Source organism: Heterodontus francisci, chromosome 3 (assembly GCF_036365525.1).
Source record: "Heterodontus francisci isolate sHetFra1 chromosome 3, sHetFra1.hap1, whole genome shotgun sequence".
NCBI classification, from domain to species: domain Eukaryota; kingdom Metazoa; phylum Chordata; class Chondrichthyes; order Heterodontiformes; family Heterodontidae; genus Heterodontus; species Heterodontus francisci.
The window spans coordinates 87191147-87207257 of record NC_090373.1 but is presented as its reverse complement, the minus strand read 5'-3'; the positions used below and the strand labels follow the sequence as shown (position 1 = coordinate 87207257).

Here is a 16111-nt window from a genome sequence, read left to right as displayed (position 1 = left end):
ACTGAATGGGTGCTATGAACAGCTTGTTTACAGACGTTACGCACAGACTTAGAAATAAATAACTGATAGTAGAACAAATACAAATAATGAAATTTCTGCAAATTAGCTTTGAAGGCCAGAGATGGAATGTTTCTTGAGAGGATGAAGCTGATCAGGAGAACAGCGTGAGATGAGATAAAGAAAGGATAAACATAAGAACAAGGAGCAGCAGTAGGCAATTCAGCCCCTCAAGCCTGCTCCGCCATTCAATACGATCATGGCTGATCTCATCTTGGCCTCAACTCCACTTTCCTGCCCATTCTCCATTACCCTTCAACCCATTTCTAATTAAAAATCTGTCTATCTCCTTAAATTTACCCAATGTCCCGGCATCCACCGCACTCTGGGGTAGTGAATTCCACAGATTCACAACCCTTTGAGAGAGGTAATTTCTCCTCATCTCTGTTTTAAATCTGCTACCCCTTATCCTAAAACTATGACCTCTCATTCTAGATTGCCCCACAAGAGGAAACATCCTCTCTATGTCTACTTTGTCAATCCCCTTCATCATCTTATATACCTCAATTAGATCTCCTCTAATTCTTCTAAACTCCAGAGAGTAAAGGGCTAAACTGCTCAATCTCTCTTCATAAGACAAACCCCCCCATCTCTGGAATCAATCTAGTGAACCTCCTCTGAACTGCCTCCAATGCAACTACATCCTTTCCCAAGTAAGGGGACCAAAATTGTACGCAATACTCCAGGTGCCGTCTCACTAATGCCTTGTACAGTTGCAGCAATACTTCCCTACTTTTATATTTTATTCCTTGAGCAATAAATGCCAAAATTCCATTTGCCTTCCTTATTATCTGCTGCACCTGCAAACTAGCTTTCTGCGATTCACGCACGAGGACACCCAGATCCCTCTGCACTGAAGCACTCTGAAGTTTCTCTCCATTAGATAATAATTTGCCTTTCTATTCTTCCAAACAAAATGGATAACCTCACACTTATCCATGTTAAACTCCATCTGCCAAATTTTGGTCTATTTATCTAATCTATCCATATCCATTTGTAGATTTCTTATTTCTTTATTGCAACTTACTGTCCCACCTATTTTAGTGTCATCTGCAAATTTGGCTATACTACCTTCTATCCCTGCATCCAAGTCATTTATATAGATTGTAAATAGTTGGGGACCAAGGACCCCACTAGTTACATCTTGCCAACCAGAAAAGACCCATTTATCCCGACTCTCTGTTTTCTGTTGGTTAGCCATCCTCTATCCAAGCTAATAAGTTGCCACTAACTCCATGTGAATTTACCTTGTGTATTAACCTTTTGTGCGGCACCTTATCAAATGCCTTCTGGAAGCCCAGATAAACTACATCTACAGGATCCCCATTATCCACTTTTCTTGTTACAGCTTCTAAGAACTCTAGCAAATTAGTCAAACACGTTTTACCCTTCATAAAACCATGCTGACTCTGATGGATTGCATTTTGACTTTCTAAATATCCTGTTATTACTTCCTTAATAATGGATTCTAACAATTTCCCAACGACAGATGTTAAACCAAATGGTCTATAGTTTCCTACTTTCTGCCTCCCTCCCTTTTTGAATAAGGGCGTTACATTAGCTTTTTTCCAATCCACTGGAACCTTTCCTGTATCCAGAGAATTTGGAATATTATAACCAAAGGATCCACTATCTCCACTGCCATTTCCTTTAAGACCCTAGGATGTAGGCCATCAGGCCCTGGGGACTTGTCTGCCTTCAACCCCAATAGTTTGCTCAGTACTTTTTCCCTAGTGATGATGATAAAAGGCCTGATTGATCAAGGACAGAAGGTGCAAAGGCTCAATAAGTTAATGGCAGTTGGATAACATTAAAGATGGGTTTTCACCCAATGGTTTACACAAAGAACTTGATGTTTTATTGGGTACGTCAAAATGAAGCAAATCTTTGTAGGACCATAAGGCCTGTCAATAATCCATCCAGATCTACCCCTGAAGAAGGATATAAAGTAAGAGACTTTGGGAAACCTCAGTGCAATGGGTGGTGGAGAGAAACTCCTGGGGGTAGATCCATGCTAACACTCTTGGGTAGTTCGAGAAGTTGTGAAGGTGTGAGGCACTGAGAAAAGAGGAGGAAAACAGAAAGAGCTGTTTGCGCATGCCAGCCTTTCTGCCCAACCTAGACAGGTATTCGCTACTTGCCACAGCAGTTATATGTTTTTGTTGCACAACGAGCATGTTATATTCTTAAATTCTGATTAAACTCAACATACCCACCATATTGGTTGCAGTCGATCCTGATTGATCAGATAATGTCAGCTATCTTTCGAAGATTAAATAACTACAATAATATATTTCACTACAAGTTGCAAGAAGTGCAAGATCAAAATGGCGTGGTGCCCTTTACAGAACATCTGGGATCTGAGTGAACAGGGCAAGCAACTATGTGAGGAAAAGGTGTCAGCCCTGCTTCTGATCATTATTCAGCAAACCCTACTGAAAATGCAATACACAGATATCAGAAAAAATAAGTCAATGGGGCTGTGATGCTGTTCCCTCAGTCAAATCTCGGTGTAAATTCACAAAGAAAGAATGTTCACTGGGCAAGGTACCAGAGTCAGTGCTTTCAGAAAAGATGATGAAGAAAAAAATCTGAGAAAGGAAGTTAAACTAGAAGAAAAGTAACATAGCATGGTCATAATTTCACTAACCTATGTTTTGAAATGCAAATGTGGATAGGAACTTAGACAATTTTAATTAGGAAGCCAAAAGTATTACACACCTACACCACCCCTCACCTTCCCCCATTCAAAATGGGGAAAACGTTAGTATATTCGAAATAACCTCCATTGTCAAGGTATATTATTTAAATTCTTTATTGGCACAAACTTGCACAACAAAATACTAAAACATTTCAGCAATATATTTACTTTCTTGATCATACCTGTCGTAGCTGCCAATGACTACAGACTGACCACTAGGGCTAGTGGCAGCTACTGTGAACTCTTTTTCTGTAGAGTCTCGGGCATAATCAAACTGTTGGATAATATGGCCCTCCTTTCCATAGGCAATGATTTTCTTATCACATCCAGCAGCCACAATGCTATTTACAGCCCAAGCTAAGGCATAAGGTGGACAACAGTGTGTAGCTAGTTTACCCTGAAACAAAAAAGTAGCATTTCATAATTTAATTAGTGTACCATTTAACCAATAGACACCATTATTACAGAGATAGTGAATGCACTGGTTGTAATCTTCCAAATTCCCTAGATTCTGGCAAGGTCCCAGTGGATTGGTAAACCTCAAACTTAATGTCCCTATTCAAGAAAGGAAGGGGACAGAAAGAAGGAAACCAAAAGGTCAGTTAGTTTAACATCTGTTATCGGAAAAATGCTGGAATCCATTATTAAGGAAGTAGTAGCAGGACATTTAGAAAATCGTAATACAATCAAGCAGAGTCAACATGATTTTAATGAAAGGGAAATTATGTTTGACAAATTTATTAGAGTTCTTTGAAGCTGTAATGAGTAGGGTGGATAAAGGGGAACCAATAGATGTAGTGTATTTGGATTTCCAAAAGGCATTCGATAAGGTGCAACATAAAAGGTTACTGCACAAGATAAGAGCTCATGGTGTTGGGGATAATACATGAACATGGATAGAGGATTGGCTAACTAACAGAAAACAGAGAGCCAAGAAAAATGGGTAATTTTCAGGTTGGCAAACTGTAACCAGTGAGGTGCCACAGGGATAAGTGCTGGGGCCTCAATGTATATTATTGACTTGGATGAAGGGACCGAGCGTATTGTTGCCAAAAGTGCTGACGATACAAAGATAGGTGGGAAAGCAAGTTGTGAGGAAGACACAATAGAGACTACAAAGGGATATACGTTTATACATTGGTGAAATGAATGGCCAAAAATTTGGCAGATGCAGTATAATGTGGTAAAATGTGAGGTTACCCACTTTGTGAGGAAGAATAGAAAAGCAGAATATTATTTAAACGGACAGAGACTACAGAATGATGCGGTAGAGAAAGATTTAGGTGCCCTCGTACATGAAACACAAAAAGTTAGCCTGCAGGAACAAGTAATTAGGAAGGAAAATGGAATGTTGACCTTTATTGCAAGGGGGATGGAGTATCAAAGTAGAGAAGTCTTGCTACAGCTGTACATGGTGTTGGTGAGACCACAGCCAGAGTAGTTTGTACAGTTTTGCTCTCCTTATTTAAGGAGGGATATACTTGTACTGGAGGCTGTTCAGAGAAGGTTCACTAAGTTGATTCCTAGGATGAAGGGAAATGAGGAAAAGTTGAGCAGGTTGGGTCTATACTCATTGGTGTTCAGAAGAATGAGAGGTGATCTTATTGAAACATATAAGATTCTGAGAGGGCTTGACAGGGCAGATGCTGAGAAGATGTTTCCCCTCGTGGGGGCATCTACAACTAGGCTGCAGTTTCACAATAAGGGGTCTCCCATTTAAGACAAAGATGAGGAGGAATTTCTTTTCTCAGATAGTCGTGAATCTTTGGAATTCTCTACCCCAGTAAGATGTGGAGGCTGGGTCATTTAATATATTCAAGGCTGAAATAGACGGCTTTTTTAACTCTCGGGGAGTCAAGGGTTCTGATGAACAGGCAGGAAAGTGGAGATAAGGCCAAGATCAGATTAGCCATGATCTTACTGAATGGCGCAGCAGGCTCAACAGGCTGTGTGGCCTACTCCTGCTCTATGTTCTTATAACAAAAAATTGATTTATCTCGCATCTCATTTAAGATAGATGAACTATCAACTCTCTATCAATATTTTCTCTCAGGCTGGTAAATGCAGACAGACTGCAAATGTGTGGACTTCTAGGAGAGTGTTGACTTAGCAAATAAAGTATTACAGTGAGAAAATGGATTTAAAATAGCCAAATGAATACCTATGGTCACTGGAGTAAGAAGCAAATAGCTTTACTGTAGAAGTATAGGATATTTTTGTTAAAAGGATATTAACATACCAATTGCGTTGGAAAAGCCAATATTAGTTAGCCTCTAAAGTTAAGATTATTGCTGTTTTCTTGGTTTCACTGATTTCACCACATAAATTAGAATCAGCCTACATTCTGAGACCTCTTCTCAAGAGTTCTGATGCCTTTATGTTAATTCAGACTGTGCAGTATGATACCAGTGCTCCCAAATGCTTAGGATACATCAATAACATATAGTTGGCTGAAATACTGGAATATTCTTCATTAGCATCCACCAGTTTCTGTTCACTTGTTTTTCAACATTAGTTCCAGAAAAGCTAAAGGACAAATTTTAAGAAGATGTTTAGATCAAGTTTATATTGAGAATTTTAAAAAATGATATATGAAGTGTTTCTTTAAAAGAGAGGGAGAGCAAGATGTGTGAGAAAAAATGGAGGAGGAAGAGGAGGGCAGACAGAGAGAGGGAGGCGTTTAAGCAAAGTTCTTTTTTCATTCTAATTTGATTGCTTTCAAAATTGAATAAAAAAACAAAGAATGCCTTTTAGAAGGTGCGAAGGAGGGGCAGGAAATAGGTTGAGCATAATGGAGCCTCTGGTTTCTCGCCACCAGCCCTTGTGTGCGGAATAGTGAAGGGCACTGGATGGAGGGATAATGGTCAGATAAGTGACAGCACAGTAAGGACGAGGAGAAGGATACATGAGTCAAGTGAACAGCTAGGAGTGGAAGATATATGGATAGTGAAACAGTGAGGGGTGATAGTATACCACAAAACGCATTTGCAGATGCAATATTTTTAACATAAAATAGGCAAATATACGTTATAGGTAGATGTATCCTGTAGAGTTGGCACAGATAATTTCATTGCCTTTTCATTCCTTTTTGTAATATTGGGTGTTATGACAGACACTAGCAGTAGTTCCTCTCAGAAAAGGATTAAAAATTGTGATGTAATCACTACATTTATTGAGTCATAATCTATAATTTACACAAAATTCCAGTCAGCGTTCATGTTATACTGATGTGCAGTAAAACCTACGTAAGTTCCTTTGGCCATTTGTAAAGAAATATTGAAATTTTAAGCGTAGAACAGATTCGTCATATTTTTTTTTTTAAACTTGTAATTATATAGTACCTTTCATGACCACCAGACGTCTCAAAGCATTTTTCAGCTAATGAAGTACTTTTTGAAATGTGGTCACTGTTGTAATGTAGGAAACGCAGCAGTCAATTTGCACACAACAAGCTTCCACAAACAGCAATGTGATAACAACCTGAAAATCTGTTTTTGTGGTGTTGATTGAGGGATAAATATTGGCCTGGGGATAACTCCCCTGCTCTTCATCAAAATAGTGCCAATACACCTTTTACGTCCAGCTGAGAGGGTAGACAGGGCCTCCGCTTAAAGTCTGATCCAACAGAAAACACTTTCAACAGCGCAGCATTCCGTCAGTACTCCAATGGAGTGTCAGCCGAGACTGTTGTGCTCAAGTCCTGGAGTGGGACTTGAACACCCACCCCCCCCACCCTCCCTACCTTCTGACTCACATGAGAACACTACCAAGTGAACCATAGCTGACACAAAATCATTTTCTGAAATCAACTGTTTTGTCAAATGTAGGCGAGTACCATTCAGCTTCTCAGATCACTTTACGGATATTAACACCAATGAATCATTCCTTGACAGTTTTCTAAGTGATTGGAATGTCACTATAAACAAGTACAGTAAAGCCCACTGGAGGTTGATCATACCCTTTTCTTACTATTCATGCCATTTAAACTAACACAATACCTGCGAGTCACCCGCCCCTTCATCATCAAAATAGTAACGTACAATAGTGCCATCTGCATGACCCGACAGTATCCCTTTTCCCGATAAACTGTGAAAAGATGATATGAATATGATAAATAATTCATAATTTAATCTGATGACAAGATTTCAAAGATAGGACAGAAACTAAAGCTGCAAAATTCATGCAGCACATTACATTGGAATCTCTGTTGTCATGCCAGGCCCCCACCTGCTAAGAATGAGGCACATTAATTTTGTCATGAACATTGATTTTAAACTGTTACTGGAGTGAAGAAAGGGCTTGTTAAACAGATCAGCCGTGGCTGGAAAAAAACATTTACATACAAACAGACATCGAAAATGAGGAATCGCATTCCAGTCCTGCTAAGGATACAATCCACAAGAGCCAGGACTGGTTAGACCAGCTGGTCTCATGACGACCAGGCTGTTCCACAGTTTTCTTTTGAACTGGCCACAGAGGGTTTGAACTCAAGAGTGTCTGTTTGCTCCTGGATTGAGAAGATCTCTTTCCTGTCTGCTCATACCTCTTTCTCACAAGCCTCTGAATCCACATGAATCCCAAGACAGAAAAGTCTCCTACAGCGAACAATGTTTAAGACGACTACTGGGCCCCAACGAAAAGCAAGATCTACCTACAATCAAGGACTGTACAGTGAGCGTGAAGAACTGTAAAAACAACTCTTCAGATATTGCCTCAAACTTTTCCACTTTATTTTTCTTCTGCTCTTTACTGTCTCTATTTGCATGCGTATATCGCGTAAGCATGCTAGTGTGGGCGCGCTGTGTATCCGTAGGCGTTAACCGAATTAGAGTTTAAGTTTAATAAATTTCAATGTTTCTTCTTTAAACCTTAAGAAAGCCTGTTTGTGCTGGTTTCTTTGCCTTATAATTGGAAAGCGGTGAACAAGGATTCACCAATGGGGAACTAAAAACATGGTGTGTTTAAAATTAAACCCTGTTACGGTAAGATCAGGTGAAGGCTGAGAGGGACCCCTCGACCCCTTTCTCACCTGGTTATAACAGAAATTTGGGGGCTTGTCTGGGATTTTACTCACAAACAAACGAGAGAAATTGGAAGTAGGAAGCCAAATTGTTTCCAATCAAAAAAGAGCAAGATCTGAATACAGGTTTTCTTGTGATTGTGCGTGCTTGAATATTAATATGTCTGCAACTGAAGCTAGTAGTTCCCCAAGCCAGGCTGAAGTAACTTGGGATAAGTTAAAAACACTGTCTATGGAGGAGTTGAGGAAAATGGCGGAGCAGCGTGGGATCACTGTACGTGGCAAGGCTAGGAAGTCTAAACTCCTAAGGCTACTGGCCAACCATTTTTCCCTTGAATCTGAAGAAGCAGAAACAGAGTAAGAAGCAGATTCCGACAGGGTACTGTTAGCAAAGATACAACTAGAACAGAGGAAACCTGAATTTGTGGAAAGGGAGAAAGAAAGAGCCTTCCAGAAGGAACGTGAAGAAAATTAAAGACAGGAAAAAGAACAAGAGAAAGAGGAGAGAGAGAGAGACAGAGAGAGAGAAATAATATTCCAGAAAGAATGTGAAGAGAGCTGAAGCGGCTTGAGTTAACTAGGGGGCGACAGAGTAACCCCAGTGAAAGCACGGCCAAAATGGAGAAGCAGAATTCAGTGCTGGGTACAAAATTGTTAAAACTAGCTCAACTAATCCCAAAATTCAATAAGGAAGATGTAGAAACATGTTTTGTGTCCTTTGAGAAACTGGCACGGCAGCTTAAAATGGCCAGCTGAGACTTGGCCTCTTTTACTGCAAAGCAAGCTAACTGGAAAAGCCCATGAGGTTTATTCCTTGTTGCCAAATGAGAGTTCATCAAATTATGAACTGACAAAATGTGCTATCCCCTGGGCACATTAATTAGTACCCGATGCCTATCGCCAAAAGTTTAGAACCCTCAAGAAGCAAGCTAATTAAACTTATCTGGAGTTTGAAAGAAGTAAGCAGCTGTCTTTTGACTAATAGCTGAGCGCTCTTAAAGTACAGCTCAGCTATGAGAATCGCAGAGAAGTAATTCTGTTAGAGGAATTTAAACACTCTTCCCCACTCTCCTTAAAGACCCATGTAGAGGAGCAGTGGGTTCAGAGAGCCCGACAAGCGGCCATTCTAGCTGATGAGTTTGCTTTAATTTATAAGTTGGTTTCCCAGAGGAGAACCTTTCCTAGTCATCTCCACAAATCCAAAAATGACAAAAGGTGGAAGGTGATAGGAGTCCAAGCAGTCCTGGGAGAGAATGGAAAGCAGGAGACACAGGGGCCCTCCTCTAGCCAAAAAGGAAGGTGCTGTGAGCAAGAGTGAGACCCGGAGACCTGTGTGCTTCCATTGTAATAAAGCAGGGCATTTAAAAGCTGACTGCTAGAAATTAAAGGGAAAACCTGTAGGGTTAATCAGGGCACACCTGCTGAGTGAAGATGGAAACTTGATGGAAAGCACAGCAGAACAAGCTGTGGCTTTAACTGCAGTAAGAGTGCAACCCAGGAAGCTTACTACTGCAAGAGCAGGAATGTTTAATCGGATTCCTGAAGGTTATCAGGGTTTTGCATCTGAAGGGAAAGTAACCCCATACCACTTGAGTGGAGCAAGCAAGCCCCATAGTAACTCACAGGGACACAAGGGCCACTAGATCCCTTTTACTGGGAAAAGGCCTGACCTTTCCCCCAGAGAGTGCAGTGAACACCAGAATGGTGGTGAATGGTATTGGAGGACAGTACACTGTACACTGGGTGCACCTAGAGTGCGACCTAGTTTCAGGACCAATGACCATAGGGACTGTCCCTGGTTTTCCTGTGGACGAGGTTGACCTGCTCCCAGGTAATGATCTGGCGGGGGTGAGGGTGGTAGCCCTCCCAGTAGTGAAAGAAAGATCACAGTAGGTCAGAGAGACAGGGCCATGGCAGGAGATGGACCCCTGCAGTTTCCCTGAATGTGTAGTGGATCAGGCCATGATCAAACCAGCTCCCCCAGAGGAGACCAAATTAGCACTGCAGACAGATGACCAGGTCTATCTGTCTCAGACTTTCTTTGGGAAGTTAAGAGACCCAGGGAATGAATTAAATGGATTTTCCCTAAATCAGGTTCAGCGAGCTGACCCAGTATTGCAGGAGATAGCACAGGCTGCCTGGTCTGAAAGTGAAGCAGAGGGAGTCCCTGATTGCTACTATTTAAAGAATGAGGTACTGATGAGGAAATGGAGTTCTCCTCACAGACCTGACAGCAAGGAGTGGGCAGCAGTTCACCAGTTAGTGGTGCCACAGAGGTACCAGGAATAAATATTAAGAAGGGCCCACAAGACTACAGTGGCTTAACATGCTGGTATACGAAAGACCAAAGCCCGCATTAGACAGCAGTTTGACTGGCCAAAACTCCACAAAGATGTGGTGGAGTACTGCAGGAGTTGCTACATGTGCCAGGTTGAGGGGATACACTAACCTAAAGTGAAACCTGCACCCTTAGGTCCTGTACCGGTGTTAGGAGGACCCTCCAGCAGAGGGCTGGTGAACTGTAAGGGACCCCCGCCGAAAACAAAAAGGGGTAGGCGAGCACAAGGCTGGCAAAAGTTTAGAAAGAGAAGGGGAAAAAGTGACCAAGAGGGCAGGTTTAAGGAAGTCTGGGAGGAATCCTGGATGAAAACCCCTCCTGTCCTGTCAGCCAACCCTGAACAATTTGTAAAGTTAGACCCCATATCCTCCTATGTAAATGCAGACACTAGAAGCACCCCACCAGAGTTGCTAACTGCGTTTACAGGAATCTGCAGAAAGAAAGACCCCTACAGGGCAGAGAAACCGTGAGGGTGATGCCTCACCTAGTCAAATTGCCACAGGGCAGTGCAGTAGAGTCTGCACAATACCTGCAGGCAGGACTGTCCTCTGAGACAAAGGGGAGATTAGCAAAGAATCCTCCCCCGCAGTCAGAAAAAAGAAAAACACCCATCCCCCTAAAGTCAAAAGCCTTTGCACGACTCAGCAAAGTACTGAAGGAGAGTTCAGGATAGATCCGCCCACTACTGACTCTCCTGGGGATAAAAATTACCTCAGCAGGAACAAAGACCCTAGGCAGCCATGGAAATGGCCAAACTGAAGAGAAACTTCCCCAAAAAAGAACCACATGTTTATTGAGATGCCAAAAAACGGGCGATTTTAATAAGTTTTAGGATTTGTGAATGAATGAAAGAAATGCGTGTTTTTTTTCTGTATCTTATATTTTCTCTCAACTCTGTTAATGAAATACACCTTTTCTCAAATCACATTTCATTCTACTGGGTGTGGAGGTGTCAAGCTAGGCCCCTACCTGCCAAGAATGAGGCACATTAATTTTGTCATGAACACCGATATTAAACAGTTACTGGAGTGAATAAAGGAATTGTTAACCAGAACCGCCGCGGCTGGAAAAAAACATTTACATACTAACAGACATCGAAGATGAGGAAGTGCATTCCAGGACCTGCTGAGGAGGATACAATCCACAAAGGCCAGGACTGGTTAGACCAACTGGTCACATGACTACCTGGCTATTCCAGGGTTTTCTTTTGAACTGGCCACAGAGAGTTTGAAAGTGTCATTTTCTCCTGGACTGAGAAGATCTCTCTCCTGTCTGCTCCCATCTCCTTCTCACAAGCCTCTGAATCCAATGAAGACACATGAACCCCAAGAGAGAAAAGTCTCCTACAGCGAACAAGGTTTAAGAAGAATACTGGGCCCCAACGAAAAGCAAGATCTACCTACAATCAAGAGCTCTACAGTGAGCTCGAAGAACCATAACAACAATTCTTCAGATATTGCCTCAAACCTTTCCACTTTATTTTTCTTCTGCTCTTTTCTGTCTCTATTTGCATGTGTGTATAGTGTAGGCATGCTAGTGTGGGCCCATCGTGTATCCGTAGGTGTTAACCGAATTAGAGTTTAAGTTTAATAAATTTCAACTTTTCTTCTTTAAACCTAAGAAAGCCTGTTTGTTCTGGTTTCATTGCCTTAAAATTGGAAAGCAGTGAACAACGATTCACCAAGGGGGAGCTAAAAACACGGTGTGTTTAAAATTAAACCCTGTTATGGTAAGACCAGGTGAAAGCTGACAGGGACCCCTAGACACCTTTCTCACCTGTTCATAACACTTTAGAAGTGTATGCTAACAGCAGGAGGAATCAAAGGGGCATAAATTCACTTTGGGCAGTAGCCAATCAGCAGCCCATTGTGCAATTTGCCTGATTTTCCATTTGATGAAAATGGAAAAGAAAAATCAGGTGGCTTGTAAAACAGGCTATCGATTCACTAATCAAATGATAAACCTGAAACAAGGCTCATGGTAGTGGGGTAGAGGGGTGCAGTACCTGTAATAAAATCATCTTCCCATTTATAAAGAGCAAGTTTACAATGTCACTATACATAACACGGAGAAAGACCTTCCCTGTGAGAGAATGTCCGGCAGTTACAAAGAAAAAAGTACTTACTTTGAAGTCAATGAAACTACATAAGAATCTGTTCCAAAAATTGTTGAGGACTTGTTTGTTTTCGTGTTAGCTAAACGAACCTATTTTAAGTGGAAACAATATTAACTGAGAATAGAAAGACACATTTAAAAATATTGATTTTAAGAACACATATGAATAGTTACAAGAATGTTATTAGATCTTACTCATTTACTCAAAAGTAGGATAACAAAAATAATTTTCTTCAAAACACCACTTGATGGCACAACTTCATTATTCTCGACTTCCTCATTTAAGAATTATGCTTGTGTTAAGAATGACCAATTACACAGGTTTGTACAAATATTTTCTATGCTCGTGACAATTAAAATGGAAGTTAATTTACAGGTTCATCATCCATTTGTGTGGAAAAAGTGACTGTTGAAAAGACAATGTGTTAATTCAACCTGGGGTATATTAATTTTTTTCCAATTTGCAACACTTTTTCCATAGGAAGCTCACAGAAAATATCCTACCAATGTGTGTTCTATTCACACTGTAGAAGCTGTAGATTGTCTCTTATATAAAAAAAAACAGAAGTTTGGAGGTACTTTATTGTAATTAGTTTATTTGCAGCGATCAGGTAATAATCACGAACGTTAAGTTTTGAGTATTTTACAACTATCACCTGAATCCTAAAAATAGATTGATAAACCGATTGCTTGTGCAGCTGAATGGCTTGTCAAGCCATTTCAAAGGGTATTCACAGTCAACCACTTAATTTGGACCAGAATTACATATAGGCCAGAAGTAGCAAGTTATTAAACAACATGAACAAACCAATTGATTCCTGACCTCTGGATTGAAAGTCCAGGATCCACCAAATTTGACTCATTTACAGTATATTCGGAACATTAATCTGAACTGCTTAAATTTTAGAAGTGCACCTTTATTGCAAGATTCATCGAAGCCAGCAGGACACTTCTAGATATGCCCATCAAGAAACATAGCTGAGCAGTTTCGGAAAGGACACTTCAATAAGATAAAAACAGCCAAAGTTGACAAATAAATGCTTTCGTGAATAGCTGGCAGCAAAAAAAAATTAAAACTAGCATTCCAAACTGGATCTCCTTGTTGAATCACAATAAGCAAACATGCTTTTCTTACTTAAATGTTAAAGGGGCATGATGCCAGTGCTGTGAAAGAACATTTTACCATTTACATTCAGCATCTGCACCAGACAGGTTGAATAGAGCAAGGGTGAGTTGCAGAGTAAATCTCAACACAGCAGCATCAGTTGTAAGGCTTCCAGAAATGAAACTGCCCTTTTTAATGTCAATTTGTGCCAAATTAGAGACATTTTTTGTCTTATAATTATGCTTACCAGGATCTGCAATGAAGTATTCCAAATTCATTCCATGTAGAACTTTTACACAATTAATAGAAGAGACTTATTTCATTAGTTTTCAGAAGTGAAAGACAAGTGTTCCACATAGCACTGCACTACTTAGACCATTTCACATGAACACTGGGTTAACTGATCAGCTATTTAACGCATAATCATTTGCCATTCAAAGTTTGATATTGATAAACATTGGCCTTTGAAGACATTTAGTTTTACATTCTGGGGAAAGACATAGTCATTAAAAAGGTTAAATGCAAAAATTGACAAATATTAAGTAGAATTCAAACAAGCTCTTTACAATCATTCAATTTATCTTCTGGTCACCTAACACTTTCCAGTATTTATAAATTTCTAACAATTAACATTTACAGAATTCCTTTATTAAAACAAAGAAATAGAAAGGAAGCTACAATTATATTGACTACAAGTCTTAGACAGTGGTTCCAGGGAGCATTTGGAGCTCCCCCACCACAACATCTCAGTGCATACTTACATGCTTACACTTGTGTAGAGAGCTTTCATCCAACCTGGCAAAATTCTAATGTCTTAAAAACACAGTTCTTAACAACAACTTAACTTAATTAACTGCCCAGAAGACCCAATGAACTCCTGGGCACTTTTTAAACGTAGCTTAAACAATAAACTGGAGCAATATTTTGTACGGTGTAAAGCTCAAGTGCTGCAAAATTGCCTCCTCCAGTGGGGTTCACACTTTTGCATTCTAGAAACAAATCACAATGCAGAATTATACTATCACTTTTGCATTCCTGTGAACTGCTTCACCACAACACAAAGGTGACAGTATAATCAAACCCTAGTGCAATAATGCTAATATAATTACATCGAATGTCAGGGTTTACACCACACAAGCCTCCATCCATTCTAATTATCTCTTCCCATCCTACCCACATATACCTCTATTCCTCTCTCATGTATACATCAAGTCTCACCTTAAATGTATTGATAGTATCTGCTTCTTTTATTTTTTTTTCTGGGGGTGGGGGAAACAGTATAGTGAATTACAGGAACATACCTTGCCTTCAGCCAATCCAAAAACGATTGCTTGATCTGCTGGCCAGATTAGACATGTAACAGCACTCTGAAATATAAAAATAAAAGTCTTTATAATGTGAAAAGCAACAATGAATATAGTCACAAAGGCCTTCACTGCATATAGGATCACAATGTCAACACAGGTAACAGATTGCCACATATTAGCATGAATTGCAGCTATAAAGATAAATAAGTGAGTTTCTGTATAACCTGTTGGACACACACAGTCTGGAGTACTGGGCTTAGTTCTGCTCACAGGTAGAGACAAACAATCAAAAATGATTCTGGGCATGAGAAATCGAAGTTACACAGAAATCACAACACAGAAACAGGCCATTCTGCTCAGCCAATCTATGTTGGTGTTTATCCTCCATAGTAGTCCTAATCCCATATACCTACCCTATTCCCATATCCCATTATTCCCCCTATTCTTTAACCATGTTTCAAACCTATTCTTACAAGTTGACATAGTTTCTGTTCTAATCACTAACTTATCATTGTATCACATAGTTTCATATTCTCTAGGTTAAAGTTTCTCCTGCTCTTAGTCCTGAGTTACCTGCATTTAATCTTTTATCTACCTGTCCTCATTTTAGACCCTCAACCATCAAGAAATAGTCCATTTCTATTCTTTTTGATCCCTTTATAATGTTAAATATTCCCATCAAATCATTTACAATACCCTCTATTCTAGCAACAACAGCTCCATTTTTAAAGCTTTATTTTTATAGTTATATTTCCAGACAGCAATCTACTGAATCTGTGCTATACCCTTTATGTTGCCTTAACATCCTTTCCACAGAATGCAGCCAAAAACTGCACATAACTGCAGTCTTACTGGGGTTTTATATGGATTTATTCCTGTCTCTAAGTCAGAATATTGTGGGCTCAAGCCCCATTCCACAGACTGGTGTACAGAATCTAGTCCGAAACTACAGTGCAGTACTGGGGAATGTTGCACCTTTGGACATGCCATCTTTCAAATGAAACATTAAACCAAGACTCCATCTGCACATAAGGTAGATGTAAAAGATTTCATGGCACTATTCAAAAAAGAGCATGGAGGTTTTCCTACTGTTTTGGCAAATGTTTGTTCCTCAACCAACACCAAAAAAAAAATGGTTATCTGGTCATTCATCTGATTGCTGTTTGAGAGACTTTGATGTGTGCAATTTGGCTTCCACTTTTCCCTACTTTAAAAGGATAGTACTTGAGAAGTTCTTCATTAAGCTGTGAAGTACTTTGTGGCATCCTGAGGTCATAAAAGGCACTATATAAATGCAAATTCTTTATCATCATTACTTCTTACACAGTGATTCTTGACAACGCAGCCGGCCGACAACGTCATCAGACTGCGGCAAGATGCGCACATGCGCAAATGGGCTCCTGCTCTCTGAGCGTGCACGACGTTCCGCGTTGCCAGGACTGGTTGGCGCATGCGCAGATGACGTCAT

The 16111-nt window shown here is 40.3% G+C and overlaps 1 protein-coding gene across 2 annotated transcripts in view; it reads right to left on the bottom strand.

Annotated features, from left to right (window-relative positions):
• ift172 (intraflagellar transport 172) overlaps window positions 1–16111 on the bottom strand; it is a 183177-nt gene that overhangs the window by 145984 nt on the left and 21082 nt on the right. For both annotated transcript variants that reach the window (XM_068024099.1, XM_068024100.1), the window contains exons 5-8: window positions 14638–14703; window positions 12242–12321; window positions 6757–6844; window positions 2941–3155 (exon numbers count right to left, since the gene is read on the bottom strand). In XM_068024099.1, coding sequence (XP_067880200.1) covers window positions 2941–3155; window positions 6757–6844; window positions 12242–12321; window positions 14638–14703 — 449 coding nt within the window. The remainder of the gene's footprint in view (window positions 1–2940; window positions 3156–6756; window positions 6845–12241; window positions 12322–14637; window positions 14704–16111) is intronic.